The sequence below is a fragment of the Uranotaenia lowii genome, chromosome 3, assembly GCF_029784155.1.
Source record: "Uranotaenia lowii strain MFRU-FL chromosome 3, ASM2978415v1, whole genome shotgun sequence".
In the NCBI taxonomy this organism is placed as follows: Eukaryota; Metazoa; Arthropoda; class Insecta; order Diptera; family Culicidae; genus Uranotaenia; species Uranotaenia lowii.
This window is the reverse complement of record NC_073693.1, coordinates 174,613,162-174,631,691: the sequence shown is the minus strand read 5'-3', so window position 1 is coordinate 174,631,691 and position 18,530 is coordinate 174,613,162. Positions and strand designations below refer to the sequence as shown.

General features: G+C 38.8%; 2 protein-coding genes across 5 annotated transcripts in view; both read right to left on the bottom strand.

The window, feature by feature from the left end:
• Positions 1-18,530, bottom strand: part of LOC129758040 (trichohyalin) — a 97,559-nt gene that overhangs the window by 56,708 nt on the left and 22,321 nt on the right. For 2 of the 4 annotated variants that reach the window (XM_055755458.1, XM_055755459.1), the window contains exon 1: positions 1,548-1,693. The exons of 1 other annotated variant lie outside the window; for it this stretch is intronic. In XM_055755458.1, the coding sequence (XP_055611433.1) occupies positions 1,548-1,599 (52 nt within the window). In that variant the 5' untranslated portion in view covers positions 1,600-1,693. Of the gene's footprint in view, positions 1-1,547; positions 1,694-1,742; positions 1,894-18,530 lie in introns of those variants that run through there. One more of the 4 variants, XM_055755461.1, reaches the window with a different exon arrangement.
• LOC129758042 (antigen 5 like allergen Cul n 1-like) lies at positions 9,914-11,033 on the bottom strand. Its single transcript, XM_055755464.1, has 5 exons — positions 10,886-11,033; positions 10,654-10,803; positions 10,518-10,599; positions 10,289-10,454; positions 9,914-10,225 (listed from the first exon to the last, which is right to left on the bottom strand). Exons 1-5 carry the CDS (start codon positions 10,913-10,915, stop codon positions 9,985-9,987), a joined length of 669 nt encoding a protein of 222 aa, XP_055611439.1. The 5' UTR covers positions 10,916-11,033; the 3' UTR covers positions 9,914-9,984.

The window sequence follows — 18,530 nt, the reverse complement described above, 5'->3', positions numbered from 1 at the left end:
AAAACAAGTGTTCATAATTACTCCATGTTTTGAAAAACAAGGATAATTATAAACAATCCTTTGTGAATCAGGATGATAAATGTTTAGCAAAAATTTATAATACACTCCAAGATGCATTTATTACTGGCTGTAAAACGTCTGAAAACAACATTTTTACTGAAGTTTCGGTGACAAGGGAGTTACATGATTGAACGCCCTCAGAACAATTTAAAATTCAAAAGATGTGGATTTTGTGAGCTGTAGTAACACAATTGATATCTGTAACGCATAAAAAATTATAGATTTCACATAACGAATGATTGACTGAAAAGTCCTGTTTAACACACCATTTATATTTTTTTGTAAACATGATTTAAAACCCCATAACGATTTTGGGTAGGATGTGGACAATCAAAGTCTGGAAAATCTTAAATTTTTGTCCGGGAAAACCGGGAAAAAACCGGGAATTTCAAAATGAAAAAGTTGTGGCCACCCTGAATAACTGGAAATCAGAGATGGAGTGACTTGTCATCAAATATGATGTTTTTCTGCCGAAGGAGGACAATCTGCTAAATTTGCCATAACTTCGATAAAATTAATTTTTTGGAGTAGTTTTGAAAACCAAGCTGCAGGAAACAGAAAAAATAATCGAAATAAGTCTTGATTTGGAAGAAGGTTAGTTCATAGTATGCATTATATATGGCGCACGTGGCGCCTAAAAATTAAAGCCGATGAACTTCTTCAATGGATGCTATTTCAAAAACCACTTAACAAAATGTCCCAAAAACTTGCATAATTAAACATTTTGTTACTAGGCAGTTTCACTGAAAATTTCAATAATTTCCATCCATGCAGTCAAGTTATTCACAAAACAAAGTGTTGCATTTTTTTCGAATACACTCCTTATAGGAAAATCTCGTTGAAATCCTTTTAAAACCTTTGGAATGCTAAAAACAGCCAAAAAATGCAGTTATCTATTCAATTAATTCGTAGAAGTATAATTACTCACTTTTACACTGTAAATTTTAACAAATAATCTTGAATTTTGTAAAAAAAAACATAAGTGATACTATTCTTATTTCGCACCTTTTTTTCATACTTTTACTTAATCTAAAAAAAGTAAACCTGTACTTGATTTATCCGTTGGACAATTTAATACGTATTGTAGAAGAAAATTTAAATGGTTTTCAATCATTCACATTTTAACAAGCAAAACACATAGTGGTACTCTTCTTGTTTCGCTCACTGTGTATTGCGTTCCATTTTCTTCACTATGTCAGATCAAATATTGTTTGCGTTGTTGTGAATTTATAATGCAATTAATGTCGGAACTGCCATCATTTCAAAATACTGACATTTTGTATTTATTCGGAAAAAATATGAACATTTGTTGACAGCAATCTTGAAATGGAAAAATCTCTTCATCGAAAAAGTGGCGATGAGGATTAAGGTGTTTTTTTTCCTCTTTAAACTGGGTGCCGTTTTCGCTCCATTTCTGTTCAGCCGCCGGATGTTTCCAATGCCGAATAAATATTATTGCACTTGTCCAAATATAAATCGAAGATTACCATTACGTCTGCGGAAAAGTCGAAACACACGATGCTTGATATTCGGGGCCATTTCTGACAATTAAAATCAACTTTTTTCACTACGTAAGTAAAACTATTGCTACTAGCATCGAGCCAGACTGTGGAATGCATTTTCATCTATGGTAGGAAAGATAGTGGAGGCTGGAATGCAATATGCGCATGAGTCCAAATTACCGTAGTTTGCCATTACACTAAAAAATGCAACAATCATTTCATGCTCTCGACAATCGAGGTTTTTTGTCCGGAAAAACTTCTCTTCCTTGATACGCGTCTCCTCTCGAAGTGGCGTGGTTGATAATCGTTGAACAATCCGTTTGGTTATAATATGTATTAGGAAAACTTTTTTACAACAATCCGCTACACTTTATCTATTCTATTATCACAAGTTGGAAAATACTATCGTTAGATGAAACGAAAAGCGGCTTCCGCTCTGTTTACATGATGATAATACTATGAGGGTGGGCCACGATCTCTGCTGAACACGCCAGTCTTGCGGTTTTCGGTAGAATATCTCTAATTGTGTGTCCTATGACGCGGATAAAACGGTAGCGCGAATATCGCTGAACTTGAAACGGCCATACGGTTACACAAAATCGAACCAAGCCAAGCATAAATTTTTTGAATGAGTAAACGCAAATAATCCCGCCATCGTTAAGAGCAATATACATACGTGTAGCTATATATTTCAGTATATTCTGGTTTTTCGAGTGCCATCATTACGACGACGATGGCCTGTGTCTAGTCAAAGCTGACGGCTTCTTTCGGATGTTATGCAACTAAATAGACAGTATTTATAGAATATTTCGGAACTGGTCTGACCAAACTCACACCGGCCACTAGTGCATTTGATTCGAGCTCTCCTGCGAGGTTTGTTCCATGGTAAATTGTTACGACTTGGTACGTTCACCGGTAAATGTAATACGTGAATGTGACTAATGATTTGTTTTCGCGCCTTTCATTCGTTACGCCGAGCACGTGAGACACTAATCGGAGCTCACAAACTAGACGTGATTAGCACCTTGTTGATCGTTTGGAAAACTTTAGCATTGCTCGGTTTGGTCTCCAGACATACCTACTACCGATTGAACATTCGACCCATACGGCAAAAACTGTACTGTTTGAAGTATGGTACTGTGTCCATCATTATGCACATTAGACGAGGAAACATTCACTGAGCAGGAACAATGCGTGTGATTATCCATCCGTGAAAACGCGTTTTGTTCTTGTCGAATTTGCCATGAATGAACGATGGATGGTGACATTGTATGTAAATTATTCCGTTCAAAGACACTTTTTGTGGTATTCGTCGTACTTGAAGGAATACTTAAATCTAGCTGTCATTTCAATGAGTTTTTCTCAATTGCAACATAACAAAAAGTTCATCTTTTTTTTTGAATTCCAAGTTTTTTCACCTACTGTTATTACAAATTGGAAAAAAATCTTCTAAATTTCCTTTCTTAACTTCATTTTTAAAGGTCATGCACTCAAAATAGATGTTGTACCTTACGAATACGTCGAATTCGGTTCAAAGTAAACATCATTTGCGGCATTCGAAGAGAGGAAGATTGGCATATACAGAATCGTCCTCTTTTTTCGGGTTTTTGTGCTACACAAATTTTGGTACCATCTGTAAAAATCTTGATTCATTTTTAACAAAATTGCGGGACTGTGCGAATTGCACGCTGTGTTTATAGAAGATGTTTAAAAGAAAACAATACAATAACTTTAATTTTCCATGAAAAAAAAATGTAATCATTTCTGAGTTATTTTCATTCAAAATACAAATATTTGGTCGGCAAGTTTCTGTTCCGGAGTGGCGTTTTGAATTTTTTTTTTCGAATTTCGAAAACCCTGTAATCTAAAGAGTTGTCTTTTTGGTCAAAACAAGTGACAGAGTTTTTGCAGATTTTTAAAATAAGGTGTGAGTACCCGGGTTTTGATTTGAAATTTGGTATGGAAAAACGCGTAAATTTGTTCGAAGAATGTAACTTTTTCGTTTTTACTTGAATATTTCGTTCTCATGCAATGCAAATGAAATGCCAATATATGGAGCAAGGCGGGTATATAGTAGGTGTTCTGATCTGCCCAATTTCCGAATCAGCCATGCTGGTTTTTCAAATCGGCTACCATGGACACGTTGCGTTTGTTTACCAACAAACTGCCCATATTTGATAAACGGTCTAATGTGCCATGAACACCAATGCGAGAAAAACGCAAAATCAATGTTTTTACAATTTTTCTGCATCCTGATACTCAAAATAAAGTAGATTAATGTGCATAACAATCATTGTAGGTGTAGGACATAGGCGGTTGAGTTAAATCGCAAATTTAGATAAAGAATTTATGAAAAAAATTAATTTCAATCTCAGTAGCCACTTTATCAAATATAACGTGAACTAAAGTTGACAAATAGCTCTGAATTTGCCTGATGTGCATACGTTTTCAAATATTGCTGCGATTGCTCACGCCCTTAACCACCAAGCCACAAGATAACAACAAGAAGGGATTAGAAAAACTTTCCATACAAAGACACCGGTTGCTGCGAAGGATGATTCAACACATCATGCACATTAGACAATTTATCAAATATATTGCACATTAGACAAATTTTCTTTAGGGTTGTATGCCTCTACCAATGGATTTTTTGAAAAATGAATGAAGTAGGGATATTATATAGAGTATAAGCTATCAAATGGCACAATTTTCTCAATTTTGAAAAAATTGGCATATTAGACCGTTTATCAAATATGGGCAGCAAAGCACTCAGTTTACGTGTTATTCGATTCGAGCTGAGATGCTGTTAAAAGCTTCTCCCGGTAGCCTTGTTTAGTTCATGGTCGTGAAAAACTCCCGAGGATCTGGATTCTGCTTTAAAATCTGGACATTTTTTCGGAGTAGTTCTCCAGAACACGGGAAGTGCAAATTTGGCTTTCTATGTATCATCTGTTGTCTTACCTACTTGCACCGGTCCGAGTCGCTGCAAGCTGATGCCCAGCTTTTATGTAACGCTTTCGGGCAGGACGTGCAGGCTAAGGCCTCCGAAACAGTGTTTTTCGGCGGAGATTGATACACAATTTCAGCTGCTATTGGCTAACAGCAACCACTTAGTGCTCACTGGTTTACCTCGACCTTGCTGTTCGATGAAGGCATTCGCAAGAGTATCAGCCTGATGGAAGGTTTATGGAAAGGGCTAAAGGATACCTTTCCGGAGGTACTGTAATCAGCAATAACCTATACTGCTGAAAATCGTAACAATGATGCTCATTCCTTTTTCCATCCAGATCCAAAACACATCAGATTCGATCACTGACGAACCACGACGAACATTATTTTCTGCGACAATTTCGCGTTCCAGAATGTGGCTTGAACCGGCTGATGAAGGAACGCTTTGACTACGACGAGATGACTGACTGGCTGAGCAACGAGGAAATGGCCGTTCGGTGTTACTAAAATTGATTGATATCATTTCATTGCCTACCAAGAAGGAAGTAAAGCTCTGGGACACGCACGAAATTTTGCAAACTTCCTTCGGTGCAGTCTACCAATCCATGGTTTATCGGCATCGTCAAATCAATTCAAGAATTCATAGTAGAGTGCAACTGGTGGGCGATTTTCTCAACAGAATTCTCTGGCAGTTCAACTGCAATAAATGTATAATACACACAGACCGGTCTTTTTGTTAAAATGATGGACAATTATTACGGTTTGTTTTATAAATTTAAACATTTTATTAAATTCTTACATTTAATAAAACCTAATTTTCGGGTATAGCTTGAATACATATGAATGTTTTTTTCTCATTCCAACACACAAGTAAAACAGAAAAGGAAATTTTATGGAACATCCGGAATGGTAGGTAGGCTCAACTCGACTGGTTCCAGCGGTGAGTCCTGCTTCCGTAGAAATAGACTGCGATGTTTTTTCCGATTTGCTCGAATATCCTCACCGACACTGCTTTTGTAGCCAGACAAAATAACGGCGGGTGCATTCGTGGAGGATGAGCTGGGATTGAACATCCGGCGAATGATCCAGTCTAATAATTGCCGGCTTTTGATGGGTTCTGGTTTTCACGGGTTTGATTCGATGGTTGGGTGATCACCGGTTAAAGAATAACCTGGTTGACGCTGGATATTTGGCAACTGGCTCGTATTGAAAACGCCATGCAGCACAAGCGAGATCAGCTGGTTTGGAATTTCGGGTTCGTTGGTTACCGACTATCGATGGCTTCATATAATTAATACGAACAACAGCCGGTGGCTGATGGAAACTGGCTTCGAGACACTGAAAATCAATTTGGATGAAATTGAACCATCTTGCCTCACTATATTTTTTTTCTTTCTTATGTTTATAAACAAAGATAACGAGCGCCACCAACCCACGCGCACTCCACGCCTACTAACTGTTAAAGTCAGCAAACCTTCTATTTCAATAACCTTGATATGGAGCCTACTGGAAAATTCGCTGGCAACAACGTTTACTTAACCGGTAGATGCAAAGATCTCTAAGATCCACCCATAAACGCGGGGAGTTTTAGTAACGGGGAATTTGGGGAGGGTAAACCCTTAGATTTGCTAGGCCAGCATTGTGGCTGACCATTTCGTCCTAACCTCATAGGCTCCTTAAGTTTCCTACTGAAACTCCTAGCTTCAACAGTGAGGCTTGACGTCAAAATTTTAAGTTATTTGATTTTGTCAGCATTTCACGTTAATTGATAAAATATTTTCAGAAAAAATCGTCAAATCATATTCTTATAAATGTACTCTAAAAAACTAGTATTTGGAGTTTTAGTCGTATTACAATCAATATATAGAATATATAGAATCGGTTTTTTTTGCTTCACTTCCGGCTGAGGACTGTAATATTTTCAAAAAATTTTATTGAAAAATAAGATGAATAATGTCAGCCAAAACTCTACAATCTAGCTTCAAAATAACAATTAGTGATATGAATAAGGTTTAGCAATTGCTTCGGTAGCTTTTACTTAGCTCGAAATCAAGCAAAGCGATAGCCCAAAGCATTTGCTTAGTTTGGTATGAATAAACATTTGCTTAGCGGATGTGTACTAAAGTCTTAGAACATAGCTTTTGCTTCGAAAAATAGAACTATCCAACCAGCAGAATCTGAAGTTTTCTAAAGTTAAATGAAAGAAGACGATAAGAAAATTGAAAAGTACGGCTGAAATAGCCATGAAGTCGACGGTGCGGATGGTGGGTGTAAGAACGACCGGAAAGTTTTTGGTTAATGCGTGCTCGTATGTTGATGTTTAAAGAAAAATGAATACATATGTATTCGAATATAGTCAAACAACAAATGGCCTAACTTTAACATTTATCATAGCTCTCCCACACGTACTCGGATCGGGATAATCCGATGTATAAAAAATAGGCAATAGGCGTGCATCTTAATTTAAATATTTTTTTTTAAATCTTAGAAAGAAAAAATCATGTAAATATGGAAGTCTGAATTATGTTTTAAATTATTACAATTTTCTTCCAACTTCGAGCCGATTGGGACTTCTTCCACTATAGCCGGATTTTTTTAATTTGGAATATTTACTAATTGATTTGTTTAGTTTCATCTTAGACGAATTATTTCATACAACGACAGGAATATGAAAAAAGCTGGGTTATCACTTCGACTTTTCTTTATCCATGTTGAAAATTCCATTTTGAATTGTATTGAAGTGTAATATTGCTAATTTAATAAATTCATGACATTGCTAAAGAATTATTTATTGGAAAAGTCTGCTACCGAGCATGCTTAGAAAATAAAGCAATTGCTAGGAGATTTGTCGAGCGATTACTTTAGATTTGGGCTTTATTCATACCAAATTAGCTTGTTCTAAAAGTAAAAGCTCCTGACAGAGAAAACAGCTGTCAAAAAAAACTTTATTCATATCAACCGAAGCAATTGCTTTAAGCCACTGCTCGACTGCTCGATTTAGTTTAGCAAAAGCAATTGCTAGGTTTTTTTCATATCACCTAATGACTATGTTACGATAGATTCAGTGCTTTGAATCATTTTGTTTTGGTAGTAGACGATTTTAAAGTTCAAATCAGGTGATTTTTTTTCCTATCAAAAAAACTCAAGCTTCGTTGAACTCGTCCATCCCAATTTCCCATGTACGGGGGATACTGGAGGGCCATCATCATCATCATCAACTTCAGACTTATCTTAAACAAATGCAAAACAGAACGAGCTCACCACATGTTCACGATAATGTTTTTCCAAGGGAGAGTTCCGGTTAAATAATTTAAAGATGCTATAATTGCATCACCATTCGTCCTGGTCCTGGCTCCCATCGGTGCTTCCATATCCTCTGGTAAGAATCTACGAACACATATTTTCCTGTTTCCTGTTTCGCAGGTTTCATATGCATTTTGTTCTCAACCGTTTACAAATTCTCGAGGCTTTTTGCTGCAGCTTGACAAAAACACTTCATTTCACAACAACTGGTTGCTTCGATCTCCCATTGATTCGTTTTATAATATGCATTGAAAAATCGTCCTGAGTAGCCTTTTGTGTGCTGATAGTAATGAATTTTGTGAAAAAAATATTTAAAAAATAATGTTTAAGAAGCTAGTTTTTTTTTCAAAATTATACATTTATATTCTGATATGGATACGAACATGTGTTCTGATGTTTGATTTGATTTTTTTAACCGGTACCACTATTTCACAGTGTTCTTGAACTGCATTAACCGAATATATAATTCCAAATTTTTATCTTAGTAGAGCAGTTTTTAAGTTTTAGTCAAAATTTGAAATTTTGCTAAATGTTTAAAAGTGCTTGTACATATATCGATATTATTTCGGCTAGAGAAATTCAATTCCGAATCATTTTTTTATCGATTTCAATTGATTAATTTTGCTATCGTTTATTTTGCGTATGATTTATATTACTTTCGATATTTTTAAATGTATGATCTTTTTCAAACTTTTGTGATCTTTTGGTATATTTACATCATTCCAGTACAGTCGGATATGCTTTAGCAGCAATTTTTACGGGTTTCTGTTTAAAATCAACATCATTATTGAGCAATTTTTATTGATCTCAAATTTAGCGATGCCACCAAAAGTATACAAACTTGATAACAAAAGAGTAGCTACATATTAAGATGATTCGAATTAAATTGATGAAAATTGGCCCAGTACACCCACGATTCAACCTTTACCTTTACTCCAATCATGAGTTCTCTATATTTCAACGTTATTGGTTTAAGGTGTGAACGCCATTGGCGCTGATACGATTTGTTATCGCTGAAAATGTCCTCCCAGCGCGATAGCATTGCGTTTGGCTGAAAGGAACAAAATAAAAACGTTTTCACGTCCCTTCCCATCCCATCACAAGAAAGGAGGATGGAAAAACCAACGAAGGATTGACCGTTGCGTGGCAGAAAGACTATGACAATTATCCCTCGTTCTTCATCTAGCAGAAGTAGTATGTTGGTTAAGATATCGGATTGGCAAGACGACATAGAAATAGTGTTGCGATCTCGATACTCACTTCCCGACAGGTCCCTGCAATGATACAGGATTTGTCTATGTATCGTGTGACCAACATCTTTTAACTAAGTGTTGGTGAATCTCGTTTTTAAGCTTTTTTTTCCTCAGATTTAAGCTTTTTTTGCCTTGAGAGCATAGGAGATGAAAGCTCAAATCTGAAGAAAAAAGCTTAAATCTGTCAAAAAAGGGGAAATCTGAGGGGAAATCTGAGAGATGTGCTCCATACGGTTTGTATAGCATTGCCAGGATGTGCTTCCCGACGGCACTCTTTTTTTCCCATGAAATGTTTTTCTTGTTTCGCTTGAATGTAGTGGTCATGCATCATTTTGCATTGGAGCTCGAGGCATTATGCTAGTATTGCTTTTCCAACCATATCATCTTTGGTACAATGCTTGTTTCAGCGCATTTTTGGCACAGAGTTAACGTAGAGCGGTATTGAAATTTTGCAACCTTTCTTCTGTGGGTGAAGTTTTTCATATAGAGTCTAAACTCGTTGCCTGATAGAAATATAGAGTTTTGGATTCAAACTGTATTCACAATCTTGTGGGTCATAACAACAAACAACCAGTCGAACCTTAATAAGAATTATTCTTTTAATTTTTGGATTTTCAGAACTGCATTATTACGTTTAATCACAAAACCAACAGCTGCAGCCCGACTTCAATTTGTTTTCCTACTTCCAGTTGAAAGAGTTGAGTATTTTTCTGAAGTTTGCACATCATGCATTTGCGCCGTTGCTCTTCATGTGATAATTTTTTACTTCAAATTAAGAAATACAGGAAAAATAATGGGTGATTTTTACAGCGATTGCAAAATGATGAAATTTTATGTTAGACACCCTTTAAATGCGAGTTCAAACTTTATTTTTCAAGAAATTGATTTTTTTTTTCAAATAGTTACTTTAAATAACTCTAGGACTCGCAAAGTGATTTGTAAACACTGTGGCACTTTCTTGTCGGACATTTACTGCAGGGCTGCCCAGTGATGTACACGGGATAATCATTGATGTTCCCTATCGCGTAATTGCAGGTGAGTAGAAATTCCTTTCCTGAAAGATCCTCTCCATCTACGTGGCGTACCTTATCGTAAACGGCGGTCGCACATCCAATGTGGGTCGACTGATCTTGAATTACTGCAGTGAAGTGACCGATCCTTTAAGAGGTTATTTTGCATTAAAATATATTCAAAACTTCCAACTCACAGAGCTTCTATTACGGCTTTTTATCGCTGCGAAACTTGAACGAATTGATGTATTCCATGGAGGCATCTTTATGTTCGAAAAACCACTTCTTTACAATTCGTTTTAGCAGAGAACCGTAATTAGCCAAACGTCTGCTGTTCCAGCTAAGCCCGATGTTTTGTCCAGCATATTTGAAACGCTCTGTAAACATGTAGTTTATGAAAATACGTTCTAAATACTAAATGTCTATGGAATTTACACCACCTGTACTGCGGCATTGATCATGTTTGGTGTCACATTGTTTGACGTTCAGTTCTGCCAGATAGGCAAGTTCATCGTCCCAAAGCTGTTGTAAGAAATCTTGTGGATAAATTGATAAATTTAGATAATTTTAAATTACCAGCATTGACATATTGGCTGCCTTTTGGTATCCAGTAATTTCGCCATTAGCTATGTTGTTTCTCAAACGGTTATGTGTCATTAGAATGACTTTTTGTCTTTTGGTAGACATTGGAACCAGTCGATGGCCGGTACATGTTTTTGCAAATTGCTGAAAAATTAAGTGTTCATCTACCCTTTTAAATATTTTGTTCAAAATAATCTCTTCAAACTGTTAAATAATTTCCACTTACTCTGTCCGTGTCGCAGCCGATATGCGTCATGGTCGGTGATGGACAAATATGCTTTTCGCAATAATTTTTTGTGTAATATGCTCTAATTGGGATTGAATTGAAAACAACAGCTATTGATAACGAAACAAGAAAAAAATTAAACGAACTCATTTTGTTCAACTGATTTCTATATACAAAAGGGGGCCTTTTATATAGCCTATGAAGGTATCAATCAAGTGACAGTTTCTTAGCGATGATTTATTTCAGAAGAAAAAAAATTAATATACTATATTTATTGAACATCATGTGGATTTATTATGCAGATGCTCTACTAGGACAGTTTTTAATTTGTCATTATTTCACAATAAGATTGTCAGTCTCTTATTTTCAAGTTCTTCAAATCAATTGTGTTAACTTGAGTTTCCTGATAAAAATATTGAGGTCAATTATGTAAGAACCTAACAGTTAAATTAATTCAAAATAAAATTGGTTGAATTTTCAACAATCTTTCCCAATTCACTATTAAATGCGGCGTTTAAATATTTGTTTTCATGTTTCCGATTCAAGTGCTTTTTCTAACCTAAACTTGGCACTGGGTGGGAGATAAACTTCGGGGTGGAAAACTTTCAAAATATTTACAGCATCGGTGTTTTGATTTGACGTCGCCACGCTATTCATGGATCCAGTAACATGTGTTCCGTCCTAAATGCGGGATGCGCTCTGCCTTCTAATTTAAATAATCGCGGTGGTCAGTGTTTCTCAGGTAAATCATGTGTAAAAAGGCTGAAAATACATTGCGGTCAGCTATGTTTGGCAACATTTGTATGTAAATAAAATGTTAACACTTTATAGCCCAGCTTAAAAAAAAAATCGTTCCTAAAAGTTCAAACAGCCATAACTTGTCAATCACTTATCCGAATTCCACAAACTTGGACTTGTTTAATTACTTCAAGTGTCTTTAGTTTGTAGAACTTTATTTGTACTCTAAGGATTTTGAGAAACGTATTTAAATATCAAGGAAACTTTATTTTTGAGCAACCACTTCTTTACACTCATATTTCAATGGTTTAACTAATTTGGAAAAAATGGTAAAAAAAACTAAATATGCCTCAAGTTTTCAACTTTTTGATTACTTTTGAATTTTCAATATTATGCATAGAGATCGTACCGAATAGTGGCCTTTTGAGCTATTCGGCCAAACGAATATTCGGCCGAATATTCGATTGAATATTCTATTGAGTTTTTAATGAAAAAAAACTTTAGCGATTATTTCAATGCTTTCTATTTCTACATATTGATGCCCTTCATGTTTTTAGTCGATTATTTTCAACCAGATGATATTATCGGATGATGTATTACAAGATATTTTTTAAGTAGGGATCTTTCTCATTTTCAAAATGTCATCAATAACTGAAAAGACATCTGTTACCGATTCAAACAATGTTTGCATTCGGTACCAATTCAATGGAGCAATATTTTTTTTGTTTTGTTTACGCGGTCTTGTTTTTTTTTTATTTTGTTTGGTTTTGGCTCATTATAAGTAGATTTAAATTTAAATTTAGCCATAAAAAGTAGCTTGCCCAATATGCCCTAATCGAGGTTGACCGTCAAATGACAGGTGTCATTTGACGCATATGACACCGGATCCAGAAAACCCGAGAGAGAAAAGAGGGGGAATCTGGAGGCTTATGCGTGAACGAAGGCGGATGTCTCGTGCACTTACATCGGGATACGGAAACAGTGAACATCTACCTAAAGAAAATCCTCGAAAGTTTTTCGGAGTTTTTGTGCGGAGTGATCGGCCAGGAAGGCCTGTAAAAAGGGAGAAACCGCTGGTGCGAATAATTGGTGCCGATCCGACAATTGTGGCACGTTATTGGTCGAGGTACAGCTTCTACACTTCGTCACTTGGTGTAAGCTGTGAGTACCCGGTTTCAGCCCCATCCGTCTGGGAAAGCGTGACGTCGTTTCCACACGCTTTGCCCGGTTTTTTTATTATCCCGACCGCACTGCTTGACCCCCAACTGAAGCAGCTCCGAACGACGCCCCTGCGTTACGAAAACACCCGGTTAGGCCGGAATACACCAGGCGAACCACGGCCCACATCTCCATTTGTTGGGGTTCGTCTATCAGCTCCCGGTCAACATTCACCACAGCGTGGTTGGCCCGTAGCAGCCGAATCCAGCGGACGCTGCCCAGTTCCCTATCGGTTGGTATTGGAACCAAAGTGGAAGGCTGCTCCAGAAAAGACGAAGCGATTTATCCATCGATGGCCATCGAAAACTTCGGACGGAAAACCCCGGTGACGGCAGAAATGGCAAGTTAAATAAAATGGTAAAACCGTATCCTATCTGTTAATAATTAGTAAATGTTTAATGAGCCCTGTGATTTGTCTTGTTCGATTGTGTTGGTCCGCTTGGTAGACAGTGTTTGGTCGTTTCAGTCCTCCCTGAGAACGTGCGCCGACCCTGAGAACGTAAGTATTTGAGTTGAGCTGGCAGGAAGTAGATGACCAAGTCAAAAACTTTCAATTGGCGATCCATCGAAAAGGAAAAAATATTCTAGTCTTTGGCCAGAATATTTTTTCCAACGTTCCTCAGGGAGACTCAAGACCAACTGTCGCTTGTCTTGATTAGCTCAATTTCGTTTTCAGCTGTTTCCAAAAGTCCGCTAAGAAACCGTTTGACCAGTAAGGGGGGCTGGGAGATTCTGATTTAACCAGATTGGAGAACCGTTTAAGTATTTCTGCGTTCAGTACTTCGCCTAGTTACTTTTCATAGCAGGATTACAGGATCTTAACTTTCTTGATTTGTATTATTTTTCATTTAACTTTTCCATTCTGCTCAGTTTTTTAGTACTTGTGCGTCCGAAATGGCGACAAATGCTACAGGATTGAGACAAAGATTCGAAAACCGATACCAAGAATTGCGCCCTGAATTGCTTGAAGGGAATGATTTAGATTCAGAGTTGATAATGAGAAGTGTAGAAGTTACTGGTGATCGATCCTTGACCAGACGTCGACGGATCTTAAGAGATTTATTGAGGCAGGAGAGAGAAAGAGGTACACCGGAAATGATCGTACCGAGTACTCCAGAGGAGGAAATAAGTGTTTGTCGAGACAGAGTCATTTATTTAGAACAATCCGTTTTGAATTCTAATAGAGTTGCTCCTAAAGTGAAACATACATTACTGCACTTAGCTAATCGGTTGGCCGTTTTAGGAAGTAATGCTCTGGCCCCGATTAATGAAGAAGCTGGTAAACTCTTAACCCGTGTTTGCGACCATTTAGACAAATATTTCCCTTCAAATATCCCAGATACCACTCCGATTCAGGATATAGTTGATGAGTTATTCGACAAAGCTGAGGAGGGAGAAAGAGGTAACTCATCGCCGGAACAAGAAGCCATTGAATGTCTGAAGAGAATGGGCCTCATTTCGACAGACCTTGAAAAACCTGATGTTAACATCTTTCGCGATTCGTTAATAGCACTTGAAAAAGAACTTATCCAACTTCGCAGTAAAACATCCTTGAATGAACGAACCCATTTTGAAAAAACAACCGTTACAAATCCGTTGATCAACCAAAATACAAGTAGTGAACCTTACACCGGAACAATTCCGAGGCTCACTGACGTCACCGTCGAGTGCACTGTCGTGACCAATCAATATGCAAGACCAATAACCACCCCCGCGATTACGTCGGATTATAATCCTGTTTCAAGCGTACCGCGCCCATCGATCAATCATACTACGACCCCATACCCTTACAAATTAACAGAATATGCCAGTTATGACAGTGTTAGAGATCCCACACCATACCCTTTCACCCAGCCGTGGTTCAACCGATCGTCAATTAACGGAAATTCGATGTCATTGATACCTACTAAAGTACCCACCTCTATTACACCCCAAAGTATGCCGAATGCATGGCCCAACTTACCATATTCGCGCGGCCAAGCCCTTTTCGAACCTACTACGCTTGCCTCGTACCAGGTGACAATGTCACAGTGGCCAAATTCATTCAGCCAATCTCCACCCACGTTTTCTCAAACCACAGCTATGCCGCAAGTCTCGTTTCCGGTTCCACCACAGAATATACATCCGTCAGTATCATATCCGAACCCATACCCACCTTATAATGTTCCACCTTGCATGCATCTACCCGACCGAAATGTCGCGGTCGCCCACAAAACACTTCCAGTTTCGTTATGGAAAATTGAAAAATACTCCGGTACAGATCGAGGAACAAAATTAAACGAGTTTTTAGCATTAGTTGAGCAATTGGCGCTCTCAGAACGCGTGTCTGAACAAGAACTGTTCGATTCGGCGTTTCATTTGTTTGAGGGACCAGCTAAAAGCTGGTATATGAGCATGAGACATCCTTACCCCGGTCGTTTGATGAATTGGCATCATCTAGTATGGGAGTTGAAACGTAATTTTGCCCATCCGGAACTAGATGCCCTTCTTCGGTTTCAAATATATCAAAGAAGGCAACAAAGAAATGAAACCTTCCAAGATTACTATTTTGCGATGGACAAAATGTTCCGAAGCATGATGCATCCTATGGAAGATCGCGAAAAGCTCGATATTGTAAAGCGCAATCTTAGGAACGATTACAAGAAATCACTTTTGTGGCAACCGATTTTTAATCTACCCCAGCTAATTGAGGCAGGCCACGTTATCGATTCTTCAAACTTCGCAATGTATAACCAAGTATTCGCCCCAGAACGAGCCATTAATTTAGTAACACAAAACAACCCGGTAAACTCACGATCCGAACATTCACGATACCCACGATCCAATCAAAATCGAAATGAAAACTGGCGCGATAAACCTAAAAACACATCCCATGAAAATTACCCCTTCAAAAAGAATTCCGGTAACGCTAGATCCGTTTCTGAACCGAAGAAAACTCCTACACCCGAGAACCAACCTGGTCCGTTGCGACCGCGTCGAACAATCGACTACCTTGTTGATGGTTTCACACCGCCACCCGCTAACGTGTGTCTGAATTGCCGACAGGTCAATCATCAGGTGGAAGAATGCAGATCGCTCAACGGTCTAATTTGTTTCATCTGTGGCTTCAAAGGCTTCGACACACAGAACTGTCCTTACTGCCAAAAAAACGGTCGTCCGACACTCGAAAAGCGCCGAGAGTCGAAAGACCTCGCGTAAACTCCCGCACACCTGAACTAAGTTTACTCAACTGCGAACCAGTTCACCCAGATTGGTATTCAACCGAGACATCCGAAACACTAGAAATAACTATTCAAAACTCAGGCGATAATCGTCCATACGCCTGGGTGTTTATTCACGATATACGCATCAAGGGTTTGCTCGATTCCGGTAGCAATCAGACTTTAATTAGTGATACGTTACACACGCGTTTGCGTAATGCAAAATTGCACGCTTTGCAGAAGAAGATGGAATTAAGATCGGCTGATGGGGGTAAATTATCCATTTTAGGAGAAATTTTCATTCCTTATCGTTTTCAAAATGAAATAAAAATAGTTCCCACACTTGTCATAAAAGATTTGCTGATTGATTGTCTCTTAGGAATGACATTTTGGTCAAAATTTAACATTTATCCTCAGGTGCAGTGTGCCCTTCTGCATGAAGAGAGTGGCACTGAACCTAGGACCCCAGAATACATACTTACCCCTGAAGAAGCCGAAAAGCTAGAAGAAATTAAACGCACATTCCAAGTGGCCAAACCTGGTTACTTACCAATCACCCCGCTAGCGCAACACTCCATTGAAATAGCTGAAGAATGGAAAGCTAAGCCACCCGTTAGACAGTACCCGTATACAATGTCCCCAAAAATACGAGAGAAAGTGGTAGAGGAGATCAACCGGATGCTAGATATAGGAATCATCGAACGTTGTCAGTCGGACTGGTCACTGCCGGTGGTTCCTGTAATCAAGCCCTCCGGAAAAGTCAGACTCTGCCTCGACGCTCGTAAGTTGAACGAGCGAACCGTTCGAGATGCATATCCGCTACCTCATCCTGGAAGGATATTAGGGCAACTACCCAAAGCTAGGTACTTAAGTACTATAGATTTGTCGGAGGCTTTCCTCCAAATCCCCTTAGAACCCAAATCTAGGAACTATACGGCCTTCAGCATTCAAGGATCAGGAATGTATAGGTTCACTCGATGTCCGTACGGATTAGTTAATAGTCCCAGTAGGCTCGCTAGAACCATGGATTTAGTATTAGGTAATGGAGAATTGGAACCGTTTGTCTTTGTCTATCTCGACGACATAGTTGTAGTTAGTGAGACATTGGAACACCATCTGCAACTATTAGCCGAGATAGCCAAAAGACTTAGAAGGGCCAATCTCTCCATTAACCTGGACAAATCTCACTTCGGTGTAAACGAGTTACCATTCCTAGGATACCTACTATCGATTGATGGTTTGCGCGCAAACCCAGAAAAAATCCGACCCATCGTTGAGTACGAACGTCCAATAACCGTCACCAAATTGCGCAGGTTCCTAGGAATGGCTAACTATTATCGCCGTTTCATCGAAGATTTCAGCGGGACGACGGCCCCGTTGACGGACTTATTGAAAACAAAAGGGAAAACCATAACCTGGTCTGACCAGGCGGAAGAGGCCTTCTGTTCCATAAAAGAAAAGCTTATTACATCACCCATACTCGTTAGCCCTGACTTTGATAAGGAATTTACCATTCAAACCGATGCCAGTGACGTAGCGGTCGCTGGCGTACTGACGCAAAGCCAAGATGGCCAGGAGAGGGTCATAGCTTATTTTTCGCACAAGCTAAGTACTCCTCAAAGGAATTACCATGCTTGTGAAAAAGAAACTTTGGCTGCTCTCTTGTCCATCGAAGCTTTTCGTGGGTACATAGAAGGATCACACTTCACCTTGGTCACGGATTCGTCTGCTCTGACCCATATCCTTCGTACCAAATGGAAGACCTCATCACGTTGCAGTCGTTGGAGCTTGGCTCTGCAGCAATACGACATAACCATCAAGCACCGGAAAGGCAAGGACAACGTGGTTGCTGATGCGTTATCAAGGTGTGTTGCTGCAGTGTCAGCCGAAACGGTCTCAACGTGGTATGACGACCTGAGGAAGAAGGTTATGAATCAGCCGGACGAATACGTAGACTTCCAGGTGAAGGATGGACTTCTATACAAATTTGTGTCCACCCCAAACCTCCCCTACGATCATCGGTTTGAATGGAAATTAATTGTCTCTCCGGAAAAACGCGCTTCGGTTATCAAAAATTGTCACGACGAATCAATGCACATAGGCACCGACAAAACTTTGGCAAAGATCAAGCTAAAATATTACTGGCCTAAGATGTCTAAGGAAATTCGAGAATACATCAAAGCTTGTACCATCTGCAAGGAAACCAAACCCGCATCGGTTCCTGTCGTGCCGACCATGGGGGACCAGAAACTTACCACTCACCCTTGGCAAATCATCGCGGTCGATTATATCGGGCCACTTCCTCGAAGCAAGAAGGGGAACCAGCACATTCTGGTGGCCACTGACTTATTCAGTAAGTGGTGTATGCTGATCCCGGTGAGAAAAATTGATAGTACTTCACTTTGTACTTACCTCAGAGACCAATGGTTCTTCCGCTATTCCACGCCGGAAACACTTATCTCTGACAACGCGTCCGTGTTTCTGTCCAA